General features: G+C 37.5%; 1 protein-coding gene and 1 long non-coding RNA gene across 3 annotated transcripts in view; one reads left to right on the top strand and one right to left on the bottom strand.

The window, feature by feature from the left end:
- LOC116052103 overlaps positions 1 to 11,397 on the top strand; it is a 17,181-nt gene extending 5,784 nt beyond the window's left edge. The window contains exons 2-3 of the long non-coding RNA XR_004105491.1: positions 3,842 to 3,848; positions 11,383 to 11,397. This is a non-coding gene — a long non-coding RNA (uncharacterized LOC116052103). The remainder of the gene's footprint in view (positions 1 to 3,841; positions 3,849 to 11,382) is intronic.
- On the bottom strand, positions 6,830 to 23,840 carry LOC116052091 (butyrophilin subfamily 3 member A2-like). 2 transcript variants are annotated; one of them, XM_035994361.1, is made up of 12 exons: positions 23,807 to 23,840; positions 23,570 to 23,671; positions 18,549 to 18,617; positions 17,991 to 18,035; positions 16,923 to 17,004; positions 15,769 to 16,110; positions 15,352 to 15,645; positions 13,880 to 14,014; positions 13,507 to 13,607; positions 8,068 to 8,226; positions 7,772 to 7,879; positions 6,830 to 7,593 (listed from the first exon to the last, which is right to left on the bottom strand). In XM_035994361.1, the coding sequence occupies exons 4-12, from the start codon at positions 18,009 to 18,011 to the stop codon at positions 7,468 to 7,470; spliced, it is 1,368 nt and encodes a 455-aa protein (XP_035850254.1). In that variant the 5' UTR covers positions 18,012 to 18,035; positions 18,549 to 18,617; positions 23,570 to 23,671; positions 23,807 to 23,840; the 3' UTR covers positions 6,830 to 7,467. The 2 variants fall into 2 exon arrangements, with proteins under 2 accessions (XP_035850254.1, XP_035850253.1); XM_035994360.1 differs by lacking the exons at positions 18,549 to 18,617; positions 23,570 to 23,671; positions 23,807 to 23,840 and having other exon boundaries at positions 16,923 to 17,025; positions 17,991 to 18,072.

Here is a 23,840-nt window from a genome sequence, read left to right as displayed (position 1 = left end):
CCACACACCCAGCAAGAGAAGACAAACAGAACAAGTCCACACACAGGCTTAAATAATGCCCCCACCTTTCCCAATCAAAGGGGATGAGCCCCAGGTGTGCTGCGCACTCCCGTGCACAGGTAAGAGGGAGGGGAAAACCTCATCCTGTCACACAGGGATTATGAAATCATGCAAGCCCCGCTTATTTTGCGCGGAAATCTTACAAACATTTCATCATTAAAACTAGTGACAAAAGCACTAAGCAGGTCACTTTCTTGCACTTCAAAATAAAAGCATTTCCTGTTAACACTGCCCATATAGAGGGTTTTCACCGACGTCACGTTCTGGGCGGTAACCTAGATGATCGGCCATATTGGAGCACTCGGTGTAAACAACTGAATGGAGTAATGGAGTATTGTGCACTTTGGATACTTTAATACTTTATGTCTAAACAACAGAAAAGCTCATCAAAACGCGTCCAAGATGCCGTTCGGGATCTACTTCAGTGCCTGTGCTTTGTTGTGATGCGGAGTACCTCCAACATGGCGACTTCGGGTCTGATGATGCGTCGTGAAAACCCTCTATACTAACTTACTGCCATTTGCAGATTTCTTTTATTTCACACATATTTACAGTAAATTATATAAAAAGTATGCTTTACTATTTCTTTTAGAATAACTTGAGCTTAATGATTTTGTTCATTTAAACCAAAACCTGGTGCATATTAATGATTGGTCCACTGCAGTAATACTTAATTATTACCAGATGGTTTTAAGTGTAGCTCAACATTTTAAGTTTTTATTTTGAGATGATCTAACCTAATCTGTAACGTGAGAGTTTGACACTGTATGTGGTGGTTGGATCACTCTAAATAAGAAGAAACAGCCGGATGGAGACAGATAATAATAACATAATAATGTTAAGCAGCACTTTACTGTTATTCACTTCATCAGCTCCACAACAACACTTCCTTGTTTCTGTAGCTGAACTAACCAATCAGACGCTAACAGAGCTAAGACTGAGGTAAATGTAAGGAAAACCACAGAGAATTCTGGAAATAACTGCTGATTTAGATAATTAAACATGCAATATGTAAATACTTACAAATATGTAGATAACTGTATAAACATTGTAAACATGGTCTTTGAGTCGCCTTACAACTTTAAACATATTTAATATTATATAACATGTTTTAGGGGTAAAAACTTAAAAAATGTATACAGCATTTCAGAGCTTTGTTTGTGTGTGTGTGTGTGTGTGTGTGTGTGTGTGTGTGTGTGTGTGTGTGTGTGTGTGTGTGTGTGTGTGTGTGTGTGTAAAATAACAGCAGGGTCCAAAGAAATTAATTTAATTTAATTTAAATTAAAAAAAAACTAATAAAAAATTAGAGTGATTAATAAAGTACACCTCCTTCTTTGATAACTATTGGTTAACAGAGATTTAGACATCTGTCTATCTTCATTTCTGTGTAAAAAAAGGCAGTAGTGTTAAAATACATTTACTTTTCTTTTTGAAAATCACAGCACATGAGAAATTTGAGTCTAAAATGAGGTTTAAAACACCCAAATTTGACCGATGAAAAAGTAGACAAACCACCACATGTTTAGTAACTACATTACCATACACTGACATTTCAGTCAAATAACATTACATGTACACATTATCACTAGTCCCCCTAAACATCAGAATCATTTGACATGTACAAAACACTGCAATTAATTTGTGATTTTGTTTTGTTTCCATTTCCACACATAAAAAAGTAACAGAATAAACAGGATGATGCAAACAGCCAAACTAACAGCCAAGCCAGTGATGATGGGAACAGAAGAACTGGACTGGACCTCAAAGAAATAAGAATCTGAAATCATAAAAAACACAATAACCAACACATCCTCATACCTAAACGACATTAAAGGTCAATTTCCAAAGACTCGCAAAACGACACGTATGACCGTTCCATTAACTGTTGCACGGTGGCGGTTTGGTCATGTAACTGTAGTCATGTGACTGTTCTATTTAAACGTAACGGCCACAGTTTTAAACACATAGTAAATGTGAAACGGAACTAGTTAAGACAACAAATACACAGAAAAATGTTTTGAGTGTTATTTACTTGGGAAAACCTAGGAAAGTTTTTGAAATTTGAAATTTCTAGTAAATTCTACAAGGGCGGTCATCAAGTAAACTTTACTTGCAGATATAAGTTCATTATATTTAAGTAACATTTACACAATATTTGACATAATTCTTCTGCAGTTTAAATGGCCTAAATTTGTTCTTAATGTTTTTTGTTTATTGAAACAATTACTTAAAAAAAATGAGGCAACTGTTTAATTAAACAATCCATTTATTTTTCTTAAGTGAAAAAATAAGTTTTTTCAATGAAACATTTTCCAGCAAGTTTGCATGGCAAAACAACAAGGTATAGTTCACCCTAAGATGATTTTTTTTTGTTATTATTTACTCACCCCTTTGTCAATAGGATTGGTGAAGTTTTGTTCTTCTGCGAGTTTGAGAGACATTTTTTCCACTCAACTGCAGTGAGCGGTATCTTAGCTTCAAACGTCCAAAAATACATCAATAATCAATAAAATGTCTCCATACTGCTTGTCTGAGGTAATCCAAGTGTCCTGTAGCTTACACATGCCAAGACATTTGTAAAAAACATTACAAACTTGTGTTTTCAGCTTTGTTTGCTCTGCTGCTCTTCCCATGCATGCTCCTTCCAACGCCGCACGCAAACTTCAACACTACTAACTTCCAGCCAGCCCATCCGTGTTCACGCAGCACCACAGAGGAAGCAAAGCAGAGCAAAAAAAGCCCAAACACAATTTTGTTATTGTCGCGCTAACTCGGTGGAGGTGTGGCTGTCTTCTTCCGTGTATCTGTCATTTTCTTTTTCCTCCTGCGTGCCGCCTCCCCTGCGCGCGCTCTGCATGCCAGCCCACACGTGACTGTGTGCGCGCTCTGGTGCCGGCTCAACCAGGTGAATTGAATTGGGGTGATTAGTAGCTCGCTCCCAGTTAAAATAGTGTTTCAAATACGCGCATCGTTCATTTGACTGGAGTTCGACGGAGAAAGAGTTCAGCAGAGGCACAAACGCATTCACTGTGAGGAATTGGGACTTTCTGATTATGACAGGCATCGGTAAGCTCATGTGGACTCTTGTTTCATATAGATTTTCGTTTGGATCCTTTGTCTGTTTTGTATTTAATGTGGTAAATGTGTTAAATGTTAGAGGTAAAGTTTGAAAGAAATTATTACTGCATGGTTTAAAGAGGTGTTAAACTGATGAGATCAATTTTTTAGATTGGTATAGTTTATATGGAAAATCTAGTAAAATGCAGGGTAAAAAACCAAGCTGTTGCCTGTAGGGAAAAAATGCATTTGACCTTTCCTGTGTTTGGAATATACCTGTTTATTTAAAATGCTTTTTGGGATTTCTTTTGTTTGTTTTTTTTCCTCTTTAAAGGTTTTTCACCTATTACTTCGAATCCTGATCCTATTACATTGCTACTTCAACTGATCAAAATAAATATTCTTCAGAGTGAAATCCCAAGTCTGGTCCTTTTCAAGTGTGGGCACCTCACAGTTAAAATACACTTGATAGTTATGTTTTTTTCAAAACATCTAGCAATGTGTAAGCTGCAGGACACTTGGATTACTTCAGATGATTTGATTCATGACATTTTTTGGATGTTTGAAGCCAAGTTGCTGTTCACTGCAGTTTTGTGAGAAACAAACATCTCGGCAAACTCCCAGAAGAGCATGAATGTTGACAAAACTTCAGTCCTTCTATCGGCATTGGGGTGAGTAGATGATGACAGAAATTTCATCTTAGGGTGGCTAAAAGGGGTTTGAGGTAGCTTGTTAAAGGCACAAGGAAAAGTTGAGGAACTGTTTGCATAGAGCATATGTAGCCTATCTCTTGGGACAGGCTTTTTAAACTTAAACTCTCAAAAAAAACATTTGACATGCTTCAGGAACCCTCAGTGCATCTTAAAAGACATGCTTATTATTGGTTTCATCTTAAAACATTTCATCTTAAAGAACAGTGTTTTGCGCTGAGGTTCTAAATGTCTGTTTCTGTATCATGAGTAATATCCTACAAAAAGCAGAGCATCTTGACACTAAAAAGTGCGATATTTCGCCCTTCACTCTTTTCATGCCCACACTCAGATCCGTGACCCATTGAAAATGGCCCCACGACCCACCAGTTGAAAACCTCTGGTTTAACTTGAAAATGCTGATCCAACTTCTTTTCTTTTGTTCCCAAAACTTAGCCACTCTACGTGGCTACATGTTTAATACAGTGCAACAAGTTAAAATAAAAATTACATCATTAAAACGAGAGAAAAATAAGAAAATAGACAAATAGCCACATAAGCAACTGTGCCGTATTTTTCTTTTAGCGCCCACTTTGAAAGGACAACTCATGGGTCAAACATGTGCACTCAAGCTATAAGCTTGTTTCGCAGAGACAGGATTTTTGGGGACATCTTAAGGACATCAAGCTCTAGAAGAAGCTATCAAAAGTGTCCTTCGTTTTTGGGGGGGAAACTCAAGTTCATGGCATAAATGATGCCCATGAGCAGGAGACAGGCCTTATCATTACCCCAAATTTCACTCTGTTTTTCATGTCAGAAATATGATTTAATTCATTGACATTTTAGATTCTTTTGTTATGAGATATTGAGTTAATTTAGAGACTTTTAGGAATGCATCAAACTGAAAAAAACACCAGAATGCACTTACAATAAAGACTACTTATTGAAAGGATGCATTTTGTTTCTTTTATTGATTTGTTATAAAAGGCAATGATCAGCCTTAGGTATACTTCACTTAATTGTGTCAAATTTCATTTTTTTTGCTTTTCATGCATTATGCAAAACTTATCAAGCAAAATTACATTTATATATTCATATCACTAGAATAGATATAACATCAGATTGTCCTTTCAACTTTTGTATACATTACATTTTATGCGCCGCAACACATAACTTTACAATTCAAAATATATTCTGCTCCATTTTAATTTGGAATAGTATGTATATTCTGTGATAATGGTAAACTTCTTACAACTTATGAAGTGCAAAGCACTACACAATTGTTTAGTTTTACCTGAATAGCCAGATGACTTTGCTTGTGACACAGCTTGCTGTAGTTGCTGCTTGAGAGGGCACTGTGTCAAATGTAGAAAGTTGTTGGTTTGGGCTTAAGGACAATAACACAAAGAAAAAATAATACATTAAAACTACAGAATACTACAAGTAATACTACATTAAAACTACAGAATCATGTAACCAAAATTAACTGTACCACTGTCAAACCAATGTATTTTTTATAATATGCTGTCAAAATATTTGAAAATATCGCTCTGATCTAAAAAATTACACATCTTTTATACAGAATCTGAACCATTTCCACATATGTTAAATCTTAAACTAAGAAAATCCTGGATTTTTGCCGCTGTGATTCTGTTCCTCTCTTCAAAAAAGCAGTAGAGCATTGCTGGTCTAGTTTCATGTTGTTGAGAGAGAGAGCTGTGCCATATGTATCAAGAATAATGCAGAATCAACATTTAAACAGTGTAAACGGAATCAGAATAGAGAACAATGAGGCTTCATATCAAATTATGAGCAAAATATAGACGAGGGAATTAGAAATAAAGGGATCCAAATAAGGTGATGGTCCTTAGGAAGCATGTGGAAGCAAATTATCACAGCAAATGTTTTTGGATAGATCATTTTAATTCTTTTCAAATTCCCACAAATCGGATACTTAAGGCTAATCAGTAGCTCTGTAACAACTCAAAAAGATGGTAAATGCATAATTTCAACAAGTGGTGTTTCTTTTAGTTGAAATATGACACATACAAAGCATTTTCATATATGGAATAAAAATATATAGCCACAGTAAGCAACAAATCTGAAATGCCAATAAATGAAATCATATTTAACATGATAAACTGAGTGAAATGTTGTGGGAATGAACATCTCTCCTGTCCTCTGTTTGCTCTGCAGATGCATAGACTATCTCAGTAAGATTTTAGATTTGTGGCAAACTAAGAGTACACTGCAAAATAACAAACGATAGCTTCCTCTTTAGCTTATTTATAATAATTAGCATCAGGGTTTTGGTGAGGTCTGGCAGAGGCTGCTGTGAAGCTTGCGGCCTCTCCAAGCCGACCTAGAGATGCTGTGGATATTTGAAACGCTTTTTTTCTCCTCCTTTCCCCGCTCCTATGTGTAGCGGTTGTGTACTCTGTCGTTGCCTTGTGTTAATTATGCGAAGGAAACTCATCATTTTGGCAAACCCGCCATTTATTCACAGCATCTAGCGAAGGATTAATCGGTCAGTCAGTCCCGGTTTACACACACACGCATACGTCTCACTGCAAGTGCAAAATAAAAAGAGGTTAGCTTGTTAGCTAGCGTCACATGTCGCACTGGCCACATTATATAAATAAATAAAGAAAACCACCGTTAACTTTACATTAAAAGAGCGTGCTCGACCGTTTGGGAGCTATACGTTTCACAAACAAAATAAACCACTCGTTTTATATAAAATTAAGATAATAAAAACGATGATGGAGCTCATAACTTGTGCACTTACCAAGGGGACAGCAAGGTCTGACTGCTGTACCCCCGGGGTGCACGACCCAAGTCCACAGGTACGTTGCGTTTAGTGACCATAGTAAAATTAAGCCACAGTGATACGTGATGTGTGATAATGGCAAGTGGGATCATATTATATTTTAACTCAGTTAGCATTTCACAGAACAAATAAAAAACATATTTGGAAGTTGATGTGTTTCAAAGCAAATATTGATCATAAATGTACATCAGCATGAGTGAACAATTGTTTATTAACACATGCACAACAAAGACAATAAATTAGAAAGGTCTTTGCCGATTAAATACTTGGAGTTCAACAGAACTGAAATCAAACGTGTATTTGTCTTTTTATCTCTTTATTACAAAATTCTATATTGGCTAGCCTATATACATTCAATTACAGTTAAATAAAACAAATACAGAATAACGAAGATCCCTGAGTTATGTTAGCTCACATGTTGATTTTGTGCATGTCTTCATAACAGTTCAATATTTGATTTTAGAATTATATTTTGTCTTCATGATGAGTTTTTTTCAGTAATGTGTCCAAATAGGAAGATGCAGATGTTCACCACATTTCAAATAAAACATGTTATGAATTGCTGAACTTACCACAATAACAAAAACGTAGAGTTTGATTTAATATTCATGATGTTATGATTAAAGAGAGACGTGACATCATGTTGACAGAGCATCACTACAATCTGGGTTTTTACAGGAAGATCTGAGTCCTGATGTTTCTGATGTGTTAATGTGATCATTTTTTCTATGGTGCTTTCTGTTGCTGATTGAAGCAGCAAAATGGGAGATTATTGTAGTAAAAAGGAGCAGAAAGGTCAGGTAAAAAAATAGTATGACAGCAGGCTAATTATTATGTTTCATATACTGAATTGATCTCTCTCTTGTTGGTGGTGAGGGTGAACTTGAGTTTGTCTCCGGGGTTCCAGGACTTCAAGTCCCTCCACACCAGATCAGTACCAGAAGTTGGCCCCACAATCTGCAAACATGCAAAGATCAAAGATTTACAAGCAGAATTATCCAACAATACAATTATTATTTTTAATATCATTATTGTCGTTATACATATTTTTGATTTCAACGGAAACTCAACAGAGGTGAAAGAAGATAATAATAAAAATGCAACAACATAAAGTGAGAAATAAAATAAGACTCACAGTGATGATTCTTTCAGCCTTGAGCTTGTATGATTTCGGAAATGTGTATGTGATGGGTTGTGTGTCGTTGATCTGCATTTCTAAATTCCATTCTCCCAGATTTTGGTCCTGCAGGATGAAAATGAGGCACGAGAGTTAGGATGACAGAAAGAGAGAGTAACAAATGAATGTTACAGTTAAAATAGTGTGTTAATAAATTGTTGCATGTCATATAATTATTTACATGAAAACAAGAGAACATTGATTTTGCAGTAAACAGCAGGTTTATACAGTGTTGTTCCACACACAAACATTACCTCACTCAATGTGTTTCTGAGACGGATTAATTTGCCAGTTCGCCCAACCTCATGAACAATGACAGGTCCTGTTGCTGAGCTCTGATTGGCTGAGCCGGTCTTGTCCTCCTCAGACTCAGAATGTTCATGCTCCCCCACTTCAACTCTGCTTGCATGTACCTGCCAGAGAGACAACACATACATATTAGTCATTCAACACTAATTAACTAGCTAATAGACATATCTGTAATCTACTGTCTGTCAGCAGTAGATTACTGCAGGAAGTGACAGTCTGACAGAAAACTGTTCAATTGCTGACTGAGATACATGTTGTCTTTCTACTGGTGAGTTTTGTTAAAAATATAATTAAATATTATCTCCTACATAGGAGAGACACGGTTTTGTCCAACCCATTCTCACTCCCAACTCAATACTGTACATACTGACGCTTGCTCAGTGGCTCTCAAACAACGATGCAAAAATCTTTAGCATCTGTTTTGGACAAACAGGCAGAGCAGAAGCTCAACCGCAGTGCTGTAAATTGAAGTAGTATGAAGAGAGACAACGGCAGTGGGTAGTAGGAAAATGAAAGGAAGCTAGTTGGATAGGTCAAACAACATAAGACTTTCACCCAAGAGGCCGGGGTTCTTATCCATAGTACTATTTAGTGTGCATAATATCCTGGTCTGGTCTACTGTACATCAATAAAATCTGATCAGTATTATATGTTATCTCACAGGACAATAATAGATTCACTGTTTCACTTATTTGAGTCCAGTTTCAGTTATTTGTGTCTCAGATTTGTTCTCATGGTTAGTTTGAACAGAAACAAATCAACTTCATATGGAGAAGATAAAAAATGATTTGGGTGAAAAGATGAACCTCAAGATGCTTGTCTAACTGGGAGGGAGGAAAGAAGAAGAGAGATGTTTTATTTTATTAAAGTGCAACTATTATATAGCATTTTCAGGATAAAACTTGAATTTTGTGTTTGTACTAGAACATGTTTACATGCTTTAATGTTAAAAAAACACTTCACCCTCTGTATGAGATGCTCGGTAGCAGCGCCTGTCTCTTTAATCCCTCCTACCGAAAAAGCCCAGTCAGGTGCGTGGGAACCTATTTTTGACCAGGGGTCCTGAATACCAAAATAATGGATGTCTGACGATTTCTCCCCACAGGAAATGTTTCGGATTTTGACTAAATACGTCATTTTAGCGCAGTTTATGGGTGAGAGTGAGTAGTTTTAGAAAAGTCCTTTGCAGCCACAAATTTCACTGTTCCACAATTATGCGACAGCAGTCGCTACTCAACATCATTACCCTGTTTCAGTATATAGCTAAGGTAAATTACTTTTCTGATCGTTAAAACCACACCAGAGATGTTTGGTTTGAAAAGATATGCTAATAATCAGGCTGCAATGACCTCGCCAACAATTTCCTAACTGGTGCCTTCTCCACAGCAAATGTGTCCTAACCACGTCACAGCGGTTTCTGTTACACAAAACATATGCAATGAAAACAATCGTACTTACAGGTATTGCCCTCACAGGGAACGGAATTATCTTTAAAGCAACTTGTTCTTTTTGCAGAATAACCAAAGTTTCAGGAGACACTGAACCAGCGTGTAAACCATAGTTCTTTTCCACACATGAACAGGAAGTAAGCTGAACATATTCCCATATTTCAGGATAATTACCAATTGTGCCCAGTAGATGGCACTCTAACATAGGCAGCGCCAGGGAGGGGCTAGGGGGTGCTGTAGCTACCCATAGCACCCCCTTAGCACCCCCAATAAATTGCTGTGGTTGATTTATAAATAAATAAAAAAAAAACGTTAATGTGTAAATAGTATAATTTATATTTGAAAAATTAATAAATACATTAATAAAACAAACCGATTATTTTTAGGCTAAAAAACACAGTTGATCGTATTCGGCCTAAGGGTGCAGCACACATTGAACTTTTGACCTTACTTCCGCATTAACGTATTCACAAAAAAGAAGAGCTCAATATTTGGAGCCGTTAGGTCTAATGCTAGCAATGGATAGTTTTTTACTCCCTAAAGTCAAGGTGTGGAGACTTTATCAAAACCTGTAAATGAGACTGAGAGATATGGTGAACTTGTCACCAACTGGGACGAAGAAAAGCGGCCGGAGGAAGGTGATCTGACCACGGCTGTGATTGATGCTGAGGATGCTTAACGTCACCCTGCTGTACATGACATTAGACCAAGAGATCGAACAGCCAGGCCACAGTGGGTGAGTCAGCTGATAGGGATCCATGCAAGAACTTTACTCTTATCTCTGTCTCGTAGAAGAACATTACAGTGATGAGTTTTGTGTTTTACAGAAATGTGAATAAATGGATCACTGAATCTGAAGTTATACAGGACATCGGTTTATTTTTAGCCCAGAAAACATGTTCGCCCTCAGTGGCTTATTTAGATATATTAAGTCACTACAGATATGACTACATTATTTTGACCATATGTGCAAGTGTGAAAACTGTGTGTGGATACATGTGCGTGCATTTTTACGTGTGTGCTTGGCTATGTGTGCTGTATAAATTTGGCCTGCTGCGTTACTCTTGAGCCAATGTATGAGAGCTGCAGTAATGTTCTTTTGGACCCAGCTTGTTGGTTGGTATTTGAAATATGTTTGGTGGGCTAATCAGAGTTCTATGGTGCTGCTGTATCGGCAACCTTAAATCAATCTCTCTCGTTCGCTCGCTTAGTAAACCGCGGCGGAGTTGGGTGGGCATCTGCGCGTGTGTGTGTAATGTTAGGCTATTTGTGTCAAGGGAAACAAAAAATTTCAGAGCACCCTCACTGAAATGTCCAGCAACCCCAAAGCACCAGCAAAAGAACATCTCTGGCGCCGCTACTGCACTCTAACACAATAAAGCCAGCGTGTTTCCTGGAATCTCCAGTGCGCTCCAGTTTTGTTTCACTAGCTAATTGAAGCTGAAGCTACTGCAACGGAGTATATAGCAGGACTTTGTACCATGAAAAATCACCAATAAAAGCTTCTAAACCAAATATTACAGAACCGGACATGTCCCAGCAGTAAAGTGACCGGAATTTGGGGAGAAATTACCAGCTTTGGCTGCCAAGATTACAGCTATTTTGTGTTAGCATGCAGCTACTTAATAGTTAGCAGTATGCTAAGGTTAGATTGTAGTGGAATGAAGCAGCACTTTCTACTGTCAAAAATCACAGATAAAGGCTTCTGCACCAAACACTACCCAATCGGACATGTTTCAGCAGACCCGCAATTTAACAACAATTGGCAGCCCAGATGACATTGTTTACTACAGTCAAACATCGCAGAAAAAGGCTTTTAAACAAAATACTACATAAACAGAAAATGCTTCAGTAGTAATGTGGGGGTGGGGGGGGGATTTAACCACACTAGCAGCCAGGATGACACATTTTATTTCCGTTAGCATGTAGCTACATGTGACAATGTTAACACACAATGTAAACATTTTTAAATCTAAAAACTCCAGTCCTGCCTACCTGGAGCAGATGACCAATCATAGCAGGCTGGCTTAGAGTAGTGTAACACTTAGCCGAGAGTAGATAAAACTGTTGAAACCGGAGCGTTCAGAACAGTTGGAAATTTGAACGTTTTAGCTCACTGTGATTTCTCTAAAATTTGTTTACCTCATTATTTGAAGTTTGACACGTTTAACATGAAAATCCAACATTATAACATTGTAGATATGACAGAAAATAGGGAAGAGCATAATATGTCCATTTTAAGTAAAGCTTTAATCAGTCTACCCATTTATACTGGAAACACCAGCTCAGTGCTCTGGTTTATTTTCTATCCTGAGTGTTCTACTTTAACTGGTTTTAACCACTAACTGGACTGAGAGTTATGTATGACATATTATTATATTAACTGTTAGATTGTAAGGGTCATAAATCTCATGTTTGTTATGAAACATGTATTAAAATTTACTTTTATAATTTTTTTTGCTCCTGCACCACTTACAGTGGCACATTGTGTTTAACTGTGCCTACTGTGTGTGTGTGTGTGTGTGTGTGTGTGTGTGTGTGTGTGTGTGTGTGTGTGTGTGTGTGTGTGTGTGTGTGTGTGTGTGTCTACTTCTCTATTAAGCGTTTTGATCTCTTCCTTTCTGCTCTTGAGTTCTTGCTTTTGCTCTTGAGCACTGCTGTAAATTGATTAACAGGAATATAAAAATAAACGTGTAATATTGGTTTGGTTTTGATGTGTAAATTTACGTAAATCAATATGATCTGATTCTGGACTTGGTCAAATCCCTGTGGATCTGGTCTTGGAATTATTTTGTAAGTGACCTGCACACACTACTGTAAGTTTGAATGTGTCTACACTATCTATGGCATAAAGAGTGTGACTTTAAACTGAAATCAGTGTATTTTATTATTAAAGTGAAGATGAACCTCCTTCTTATTGGTCTCCAGCTCCTTTTTCAGAGTCTGAACTTCTCTCTCAGCTTTCTCAGGAGAGAGATGGACAGAGATGTAAATGATTTTATCAGGGCATATTAGTGAAGATACCACACAATGAAACATGCCAAAAATAATAATAACGTCTGATTTTTGCAGCATTTGAACTTCAGTGCGTTTGAGAAATGTTAGTTTTTAATGTAACATAAGTATCTACCTAAATAATTTGGAAAGTGAATTTTGAGTTTCAGTTCAATAAATACTTTACTCTCTCAGCTTCCTCCCTCCTCTGCTGCTCCTGGAGAGAGATGAACAGTGTGACATGTGGGTCATCATTTTATTAGGGCAGGTTAGTAAAGATACCACACAATGGCACATATTAATCATAACTCAATTCTTGTTTTTGCAACATTTGAACGTAACTGCAATTGAGTAGATTAACTTTTAATGTAACATAAGTATCTATGAGAAGTATTTGGAAGGTGAATTTTTAGTTTCAGTTTGATAAATACTCTATATGTCTGCAGTGGTTCAGACTGGTTTCACCAAATCAACCCTCCCACAGTTTTAACCCCCTCTATTTCAAGACTTATGGACAACAAAAGTTAGTCACTGTCAAAATAAAAACTTTTGAGAATTTCAAATTCTTCTGTTGACCACATATTTCTTATCAGATGTTGTCCCTATATTTCTGGTTAATCACTCTCTTCTGTTATTCTAATCTCCTCTGATGTTTGCTTTCATCCTCATGTGACTGTCTGTCTGAACTGGGCCTCTTCTGTCTCATTTCTCTTGAACCTCTGAACGTCCCAACATCGATTAAAGTAATCTAGTTAAAGTTAGTTGATTTAGCTGCTTTTGTACTCTTCTTACTTCCTTTGGAAACACAGATCCTGTTTCTTGAAGTAATCATTTTCTATCCTTCTAGCTCAGATCAAACTTTACTTGCTTTTACCTGCTTTAGTTTTTTCTCTTCCTGAAAGTCCTTCCTGTTTCTTTACTTACAAGTTTGATCGTCTTTACCTTTTCTCCTGTCAAAGCCTCGGTTTCTTCTGCAGTGACAGACGGATCTTTAGTTCCGTTTTCTTCTTCATCAGTTTCACCCCTGTGGCTTGTCTTCATGTCTGTGTATAAAAAAGGCATTAGTGTTAAAATACATTTACTTTATTTTTTGGAAATAACAGCGTATGACACATTTGAGTCTAAAATGAGGTATAAAACACCCAAATTTGTCTGATTGTCAGAAAAAAGTACACAAACCACCCCATGTTTAGTAACTACATTACCTTTAAAACACTGACATTTCAGTCAAATAACATTAGACAAGATCACTATTTCCCCTAAACATCAGAATCATTTGACATGTACAAAACACTGCAATTAATTTGTGACTTACTGATTTTGTTTTGTCTCCATTTCCACACAGAAAAGAGAAGTAACAGAATAAACAGGATGACAAAAACAGACAAACTAACAGCCAAACCAGTGTTGATGGGAACAGAAGAACTGGACTGGACCTCAAAGAAATCATCTGAAATCATAAAAAACACAATAACCAACACATGCTCATACCTAAACGACATTAAAGGTCAATTTACAAAGACTAGCAAAACGGCATGTACGACCGTTCTATTTACTGCCGCATAGTGGCGGTTTGATCATGTATCTGTAGTCATGTGACTGTTCTATTTTAACATAACGGCCACAGTTTTAAACACATAGTAAACGTGAAATTAAACTAGTTTAGGCAGCAAATTCACAGGCGGCGCTACTCTGTATTTTCGCCCAAAAAAATGAAAACCGAAAGCTGATTGGACGAACGCGCCACATGGGTCTGGTTTCTCCGGAAATTGAAAGACAGACTGTCATGGCGGCTTGTTCAGAATATGATCTCATATTAGACTCGCAAAACGGCATATACGACCGTTCTATTTACTGCCGCATAGTGGTGGTTTGATCATGTAACTGTAGTCATGTGACTGTTCTATTTTAACATAACGGCCACAGTTTTAAATGCATATTAAACATGAAATTGAACTAGTTTAGGCAGCAAATTCACAGGCGGCGCTAATCTGTATTTTCGCCTAAAAAAATGAAAACCGAAAGCTGATTGGACAAACGCACCACGTGGGTCTGGTTTCTCCGGAAATTCAAAGACAGACTGTCATGGCGGCTTGTTCAGAATATGATCTCACATTTTACTAAAATAGTTCACCGAAATGTGTTTCTGAAAACATTTTGAGGGAGAAATAGGCCGTACAGTTGCTGAATCTGTCTTCATTTCAGATCGACAAAGGTCAGTTTAAAAGATTTTCGTCCGATTTTGAGAGGCTTTGTCATGCTCATCCCACTCGTCATTTCCGGGTTAACACTCCACAAATCAGATTGTTCATGGAGTCCGATTGCCCGCCCTCCAATATGAAGGCCAATATGAAGGCTCCTCGGACGGACAATGGCACGAAACACACCAAACAGACTTGAGTCACCGACCTCGCCAGACTGTCCGACGGCTTACTATTGGGTTGGTCTGTCACTGCCTTAAAATATACCACGTAAAATTACTACAATGAGGCTGTATCGTGACGGTGTAGCGTCACAGACTTAGGTCCGTAAAACTCCGTTAATTTTAAAATGACAATTTACTTTTAGTTTCACATAGGACACGAACCCCTGAGTAAAAGTCCTGTGGTTGTTGACCCATCTCTATGCAGAATTTGGCGCTCTTTGTTATATACACTCTTGTTTGCTCTAATGATAGCCATGAGAGTTGGCCACAAAACAATAAATGTAATTCTCGGTCATTATAAACTGCTGGAATAACATGATATTTATTTTAAAATGGACCATAGCTATCATCTATTAATTTACCTGTAACATGGATTTCTGTCTCTCTGGTCTGGTTGATGTTCTTCTGCTGGACTCTACAGGTGAAGCTGTTGCTGGGTCTCTTCTCCACAGTCACTCTGCTGCTGACAGTATAGAGATCATCAGGACCTCTGACTGTCTCTGAAGGTCCAGCAGAGAGGAGGTTTCCCTCACCGTCCAGCCACAACACCTCAGGCTCTGGAAACCAGCCTTTAGACTCACACTGTAGCACTACTCCTCCTTTGTCTCTGTCAATCCCTGCTAAACTCATGACAGGCAAGGAAACGGCATCTGATGCTGAGCAAAAAGGAAAGATTTAATCAGTAGTCAGCAATAAAATGATGACTGTGGTTGTGCTTTTTATCTTAGTCTACACTTATCAGCCTTAAGTAAATACCATGTATGTATGTGTCAACTCACCAACAACAAGATCAACAAAATACTCTGTATTCAGCTTTGGAATGTAGCATTTGTATCTCGCCGCATCAGAAGGTTTCACTTTGGACAGTTTCAGTGAAATGTTTCCGTGTTTCAGCTCATCAGGAAACAGCCATGTCCGTCCTTTGAAAGATGGATGTTTAATTTGTACAAAGTCCTGACCAGCACGCCACACAAGGACAAATATAGGATTCAAGTCAGATCTCGTCCACTCCAAAGTCTTGGCAGCAACATCCTCTGTTGGTTCCAGGCTACATGGTAAAATGACATCATCGCCAACTCTTGCTACTATTGGCTGAGAAGGACCAATTAACTGAGACTGACCTGGAAAGGAATAGATAAATAAATTATTAATTCCTGCATTTGGCACTCTCCCAATGCACTTGGAAGCATGCACCTGACCTGCAGTGCAGCTGGCTAATAGTTACCATACCAAAACACCCAAAAGTGGGTGGACAAAAACTCACATTGTCCCCCTATTCAGGTGTCACATCTCAGTGGATCAGCACATTGTCACTCCCAACTCATCAACATAATGACGCTTGGTCAGGACCCTTTGGAGTCCCTTTTCAACGTGCAGGTTAACCACTAAGTTAGAGATAGGAAGAGATTGTGGGTGGGGTAAAAAGATGTACGTTCGTCGGTATCTGATGCTGAGGGCGACTGACCAAGCATCAGTATGTTGACCAGGTGGGAGTGAGAATGGTTTGAATGGACAGATAAACATAATGTTGGTGACAACTAGGGTTTTTAAATGGGATTTGTGGTACTGTGATTTTGAAGTTGTATGTACTGTACATGCTTAGCCAATCACAATGAGGTTTTTACTTGTATGTGGGTTGGGCCTACGATAAAATAACAGCCAGATCCTGGTTTTATCCACTGTCAGCTGTCACAGACCTAGAGGTGATTTGGTCACTTTGCGATTAGAAAAAACATGTACACATAACTCCTTAAATGTTTAAAATGACAGTGGATGCCACTGAAAATATCTATCACTTTGTCTAGAGAGGAGAGTTGTTTTGATAACTGAAACGCCTATGTCCCACATTTAATAGCATACAGTATAATGGTATTATTTTGTGTCTTTTAAGTCTAATTGTGACCTTTTAAGAGTGTATTTGTGTATGAGTTACCTCTACAAGAATGTATTAGGTGAAGATAGACAACCAAAAGCCTAAAGCGTCTGAGCGGCGCCTGAAGGGACAGTCCGTCCATCTGGGGAAGAAGACCAGATTTCTGGAAATTAAGCAGATGATACAGTGTTTGGAAATATGGCTTTTGGGTTGGTGTCTTTGGTGTGTTTTGGGTCGTCTCGTCCGTCCATCCATCCATCCATGTCACAATGTCATTTAGGTGATGCTTTTATCCAAAGCAACTTACAATTGCTATGTATATGCTATGTAGGTCGCATGCCTCTGTAGCAACTAGGGGTTAAGTGTCTTGCTCAGGGACACATTGGTTGAGGCATCGTAGTGGGAATTGAACCTAGATCTCCCACCCCAAAGGCATGTGTCATATCCACTGTGCCATCACCACCCTCACGTATGGGTGTGGGAAATAAAAAACATTAACTCAAAGTAGTAGGACTACATCATACATATTAAATCAAACATAATATTTTTCTTCCCTTTGGTCACCTATTTGAATTTAAGCAAAGGCCTACATGTACAATGTGTCCATATACTTTCACTTTTGTCTACGCATACGCATATGTTGTGCATTGTGCAATTAGGATAGTATCATACTTTCACTTTTGTTGCAAACAACAAATACTGCTCTCTTGTGTATTCAAAAGTGTTTTGAAGCTGCAAAATGTGTTTAATATTTCAGCCTATGCCAAAAGCCCTTCTACGATACAAAGTCCAAATGAAAACATGGACTTAAGATGATAAACACTCTTAGTAACCTCCAGTTTGGTGTTAAAACTAACAGGATTCCTGTTCAAATAACTACAAAAACAGAGGCTGATTGGATTGATTATGATTAGATCTAACTGCAATGCATTGAAAATACAGTTTAACTATGATTACTTATCCATCAAAACAACAGCTTTCAAATATATTTAATGATCTTTTAATAGTATAAAGTTTTGTTTAAAAGAAATATAAATATGAATGAAATATGAATTCAAAAAATAAAGTTAAACTAAACATGTAGAATAGGGATATATAGGGAATAAAGAATAGGGAAATCAGACGTACCTGCTGCGTGATACCAGTCATTTCAACGGACTGCACGGTCTGAGTCTGTAAATCATTGATAGACTCGGTTTATAATTTTCTTCCCACAAACTTCCAAGAAGCCATTCAGTGTTTCCCTATAAATTGTGTGGTTTAATGGTGAAAGCAAAGCATACCAATTTACAAATATTAAAACCACATGAATATGAATGCCTTAATGTTTGCCTGATTGATTAATTTATAGAGAATCATTTTACTCAAGTTAAGTTAAAATGAAAAAGCAAAAAAACAACATTTTAGATTTACAAAAGACATAATATAACTGATTCATATCACTTACCAAATAAAATCCAAGTTTGGCAAAGTATATATTTATATATAGATATATTGAATGTTTGAACTGCACGTTGAGCCTAGTTCCAGATTACAGATCACAGTTATAAAATAATATAGCTGCAATCAAATCCATCATGAACAATAACATTTCTTTCATGTCTTATATTAGCAGTTAAGAAAAAAGTTTGATATTAGGCTATGTCATGTTAAAGCTGACTTTTGTAGCTCTTCTCTAATTAGTACCTGCAAAAGAAAAAGATCAGTTGTCTTTCAATGGCTGGTTGGGGTGGATCCAGCCATGTCAATCATTACCTAGAAGGAGAGACACAAAGCCAGGCAAACAGTCCCCTTTGCATGCATATTGCATCTGAGCACTAATAAACCATGGCTCCCCTGCCCTACTGGAAACCACCAGAAGGAGGTTAAGCTTGACATGACTTATTTGTCTTTTCAATGAGTGTGAGCATTCTGAAAGTCATTCTGAACACTCTGCAGCTGCCCTCATTGGATTCTGTGAAAGATAGTGAGAAGGGCTTAATGGATAACGTTTCAGTACAGTACATTTGTGATGAACATTACAGTATGGTCTGAAGAATGCTTAAGAAAACACTAAGGACACAATCAGCATAAGCAATTCACAACCCAATCAATGTCATTAACGGCCAATTTGTTCAGTGTTACATTATACATAAATAGAACAATAATGGACGGTGCTTCCCATTCCGAAAAGTAAATCCAATGCTGAAGTGCCTTAAAACTGCATTCTATCTAATTTTCCAGCAGGTGGCAGCAGCGTACCAGAAGGTGATGGAGCAGGTGAGGATAGACTCGAGGATGGCTGAGTAGAAGTCCACCATCATCGTCTTCTTGTTGTTGATGAAGAATGGATGAAGAATGGTCTATGGACGTAGGCTGCTGCACGTAATCATGAATGGGGCCCACCTACACTGCTAGTTCTTTTTGTAACAGAGTCAGAGCCAACTGGGTCCTTACTGGCCAGATCATAATGGATTGGACCCAAAAGCAGACCAGGCAGGTGATATCAAAAGTTCAGCTTTAGTCAGAGTAAAAGTCAGGCAAGGTTCAATAGCAGGCAGACAAGAAAACAAGGCAAACTTATCCAGTCGGGGAACGGCCAGGTGAGCAAAAGTCCAAAAGAACCCTGAAATGACAGGAGAGCTAGTAACTGGTAGGAAAAGAAAGCCAATATGAATGAAAAATGTGAGATCAAGACATGGTGGAAGTTGTTACACTTCTCTGCTTTAATAGCTGCTATTGCTGCTAATTGAGAAGTGAATAGTATACAGTATGTTCAACATATCCAGGAGAAAAATTTGCATTTCCTAGGATGGCGAAGGCATGACCCACACTACTCTGATTGGCCAGTAATTGATTGATTAGGTGTGATACGTAAGATGATTAGGGTAAGAATACCAGGGTAAGCCAATCAGAGGCAGAGTCAGGCAGTTTAGGATGGGACATGCCATCCTGGGAAACCCAAATTCACGTCCAGGAGGAACTCATTAACTAGGCCCTGGACAACAGCTGGGACATTAGTCAGTGTAAATGGCATTACAAGATACTCATGTCTGCTGGGGGTGTTAAGGGTTGTTTTCTATTAATTCCCCTCCCTGATCCTATTTAAATAACTGGCGTGCATTTCTAAGATCAAAGTTAGATGATCGTGACTGAATGACTATTAATCAAATACAAGCAGAATGCCGTACTATAAATAAAATAAAGGCAGAATGTTGTATGTTGAAGCCATTGTGAGTCTAGCAGGAAGAACTGCACAGGAAGAGGAAGTCCTCATGCACATTATACAGGACTTCAGTCTTATACCCAGACAGTCAGCAACAAGACAACATGGAGGTAACAGCTCTCTGCATCAGACTGTGTGAGTACCGAGTCTCAAGTTTTCTTAATTTCTTCTTAGAAGACTCTACATATTCTACCAGGTGAGCTACCCAGGTGCCCAAGATTTCTTAACATTTTATTTTCATCTTTTATTTTCTTTGGCATTTGTTAATGTAGGGTGTTTAACTGTGTCAAACTTCTCTTCATATTCATACGTGTGCTTTTCACACAGAAAAGGTTACAAACCACAGAGGGACCTGATGCATGGAGTATTTTTAAAAGGCGAGCTGTCTGTTTTCTCAGTATGTGTTGGTCTGTTTTATTTTAGACTCTACAGATGCTGCTGATAATTTGAGATTCTCAGACACAAACCACATGAGAACATGTCTATAGAAGAGGCGTTCAGGAGACTCTGTAGAAACAACAAAGAGCACTGTAAAGGGTAAACTGTCTTGTATATTGGGAAGTATAAGGACAGAATAGAGTCTGTCTAAATATTAAACCATCTGCTGTTACTGCATCACCTGCCTTGTTTAGGCTGCATGTCCCAACATAGTACAATAATAATATAACAAATGCTAACAAAACTGTAAATGGTAAACATTTCCCCCAGCTAGCATGTCAGGATTTTCATTAAGAGCATGCAAGCCTAACGACTTTAGCATTTAGCTCAGAGCACCTGTGCCTATAAGTGATCTCAGGGGTCAGGAGATGATAAACAGGGGGAAAAAGCAGAAAAAACATATACATCTGCTGTATCGACTGGATGATTTTACCATCATTGCTGAACTTTTAGCGTTCTTCAAAAAGAGATTGTTGATCAGCTTTTGATGAGAAAACAAGAACAGTGGTTCTTTTTCACAACCTGCAGCTTCAGCCTTAAACAGTTTTACTATTTTTTTTCATAATTTTTTAGTATTCAAGCAAAAACACAGAAATGTCTTATGTTACAAAGCAAATATTGATCATAAATGTACATCAGCATGAGTGAACAATTGTTTATTAACACATGCACAACAAAGACGACGAATGAGAAAAGTCTTTGCCAATTAAATACTTGGAGTTCAACAGAATTGAAATCAAACTTGTGTTTGTCTTTTTATCTCTTTATTACAAAATTCTACATTGGCTAGCCTATATAAACTCAATTACAGTTAAACTAAACAAAACACAGAATAACAAAGATCTGTTAAGATTTAATATATCCAATTCAGATAAAAATGCTAAATAAAATCCCTGTTATATTAGTTCATATGTTGATTTTGTGTTTGTTTTCATAACAGTTCAATATTTGAGATTTTCATAATGAAGTGTTTTTCATTGTGTCCAAATAGGAAGATGCAGATGTTCACCACATTTCAAATAAAACATGTTATGAATTGCTGAACTTACCCCAATAACAAAAACGTAGTGTTTGATTTAATATTCATTACGTTCTTCTTTAGTTGATTTCAGATTAACACCCTCTGGACCCTAAACAATCGTGCACGATTGAAAACGGCATCTCGGATTCATATTTTAATCATTTTACAGCGATAAGAGCTAGATGCTTACCGTCTTTTCCAGCTAAAAGTTATCACTCTGGCCGTCACGGGGGTGTCTTTGTAGTCCCTACAGGAGGTTTTCAATCCAGCCTGGAACTTGTGCCTTTTTTGTGAGTTGTTGAGCAATAATTTATCACGTTTTTCGGTCATTTCTGCCGCTAGCTCCGTGCTACCGTCTAGCGTAAATCTCCCATGATGCTTTGCGAGTGTTGATGTTTTTCAACCAATTGGAAGGCAGGTCCGTCACACAAAGAGTATATAGTGGAAAAGATAGATCACTCCGCTCTATTACCATTCAGAGAAGAATGGCATCACTGTTTAGCGATTTGGCATACATTTGGGCCTTTTTTGAAGAAATGTAAATAGTTTGTCCTTTATATGAGTTATAATGTTCATTATGTTTATTTTTGCACTGCATGACTCCAAATATATAGGAGAACTGTTATAGACAAAACGAATGCTTTGCATTGTTGTTTGTGATATCAATAAATATGACATTATTTTGATTATTGGCATAAGTGAATGTCATGAGGGCAAAAGCATCTGGACTTTTTTTGAAAAAAATTATATATTTTGTCAACTGTATAAATTATGTTTATTTCTTCACAGTTTGACTCCCAAGACATATGAGAAGTGTTTTAGACAGGAGATTGGTTTAGCTTGTATTGCTCTGTGTGTGGTGTCAATACATATCTGTGAGATTCATGTTCCGTTTTATTTATTTGTCTTTATGGTCCTACAACCTTTTTTACATTCAAATGACCTCACTGCAGCCCAGTTTTTCCTCAAAAAAAATTATGTACATAGATTGGCTGTAGACAACAGGGTTGATTTTTTTACAAGCTTTTTTAGAAAATAAAAGACTAGAATTGTAAAAATGGCCTCAGGTTTGTTAGGGTTAATTACTAATTTAGTTCTTCCCTAAACATGGTGTTGAATATTCTGTGTAATTGTAGCGTTGCCTATTACTGAAGACAACACATGTTGCACCACAGACTTGCTTAAGTCTTATTCTGAAAGGAAGTAAATCAGTAAACAGTAAAGCAATAAAGTAAATATAAACTACCTTTCCTTTGTTTTTTAAAAACAGCGTATGTCATAAGGTCTAGATCACCTGCATGTCACCATCAGACACTGAAAGAAACGGACACTTTCTCACGGCTGTTTCCATTGTTAAGCTGTTTAATCATAATTAAAGGGGTTAAATGTGTTCTGCACATATAGCATTATATCACTTAAAATATGACAATTATAATAAAAGATTTTACACAAACTTTGAAGGTAGAAACAATATAACGTACCTTTCTTCTTTGTTTTTTGACATTGTATGTTGCATGATGTGGATCAGCGATACTGTCCTCTCCTGAATCTGAAAAAGGAAAACAGACATTTATGCTGTATTTTATCTGAAAAACTTAATGGGCATACAATATTTCATCTATACGCAGCATATAGCATAGCATTTAAGCTATATAGCAAAGACAGGCAGGCATTGGTGTACAGTAATCCCACTTAAAAGAATCTGACCTATCCTTATAAAACTGAACTTAAATTCCAGAGGCTTCATTGTTCTCTAAAAGAAAGTGCCAGTAAAGTAATACAGCACAAAATGGATTAACATATCAGCAAAACGTTGCACAGGTATTACTGAACACAAATTGCTCAAATACGCCAGATAACATATTACATTGCAAACAAGTGTCTGAAAAAGTTGTAGCTAAAAAGAGATATGGAAAGAAGAGTTTATAACCAGGCCATTGAAGCTATGAGACTGTAAAGGGAGTTTGGTAACATGCAGTCAATGTGTTAATGTTAATATTTTGCATATGATGTTTGCCTTGTTACATCTTGGCTTTTTCTCACATGCAGGATCTGCAGGTGAGTGCGATCCTTTTGTTGGTTTTCCAGACGACAAACAGCCCAATACTGGAGGACAGAAAAGACCAAATGCCATCAATAGAAAAACTAGAAAAGAACAGGAACGTGTACAGAATGAAGAGCAGAGGAGGTAAAAAAGCAGAGATGAGAGACATGAATCAATCAAGTCATTTACTGAAGTAAATATGCACATGTAATTTCTGGGAGACAGTGTTGCTGTACCCCTGTGTTTCCTACAGAGAAGAAGTCCCATCAC

The sequence above is a fragment of the Sander lucioperca genome, chromosome 17, assembly GCF_008315115.2.
Source record: "Sander lucioperca isolate FBNREF2018 chromosome 17, SLUC_FBN_1.2, whole genome shotgun sequence".
Lineage (NCBI taxonomy): Eukaryota > Metazoa > Chordata > Actinopteri > Perciformes > Percidae > Sander > Sander lucioperca.
Note: the sequence above shows the minus strand (reverse complement) of the source record. Positions and strands in the feature narration are given on the sequence as shown.

Coding starts and splice junctions, on each gene's coding strand:
- LOC116052091 (XM_035994360.1), bottom strand. CDS start 18,011: ATGACTGGTATCACGCAGCAG. Junction 17,026..17,990: donor TGACTGGTATCACGCAGCAG/GTACGTCTGATT, acceptor CTTAATTTCCAG/AAATCTGGTCTTCTTCCCCA. Junction 7,880..8,067: donor TCAGAAACACATTGAGTGAG/GTAATGTTTGTG, acceptor TTCATCCTGCAG/GACCAAAATCTGGGAGAATG.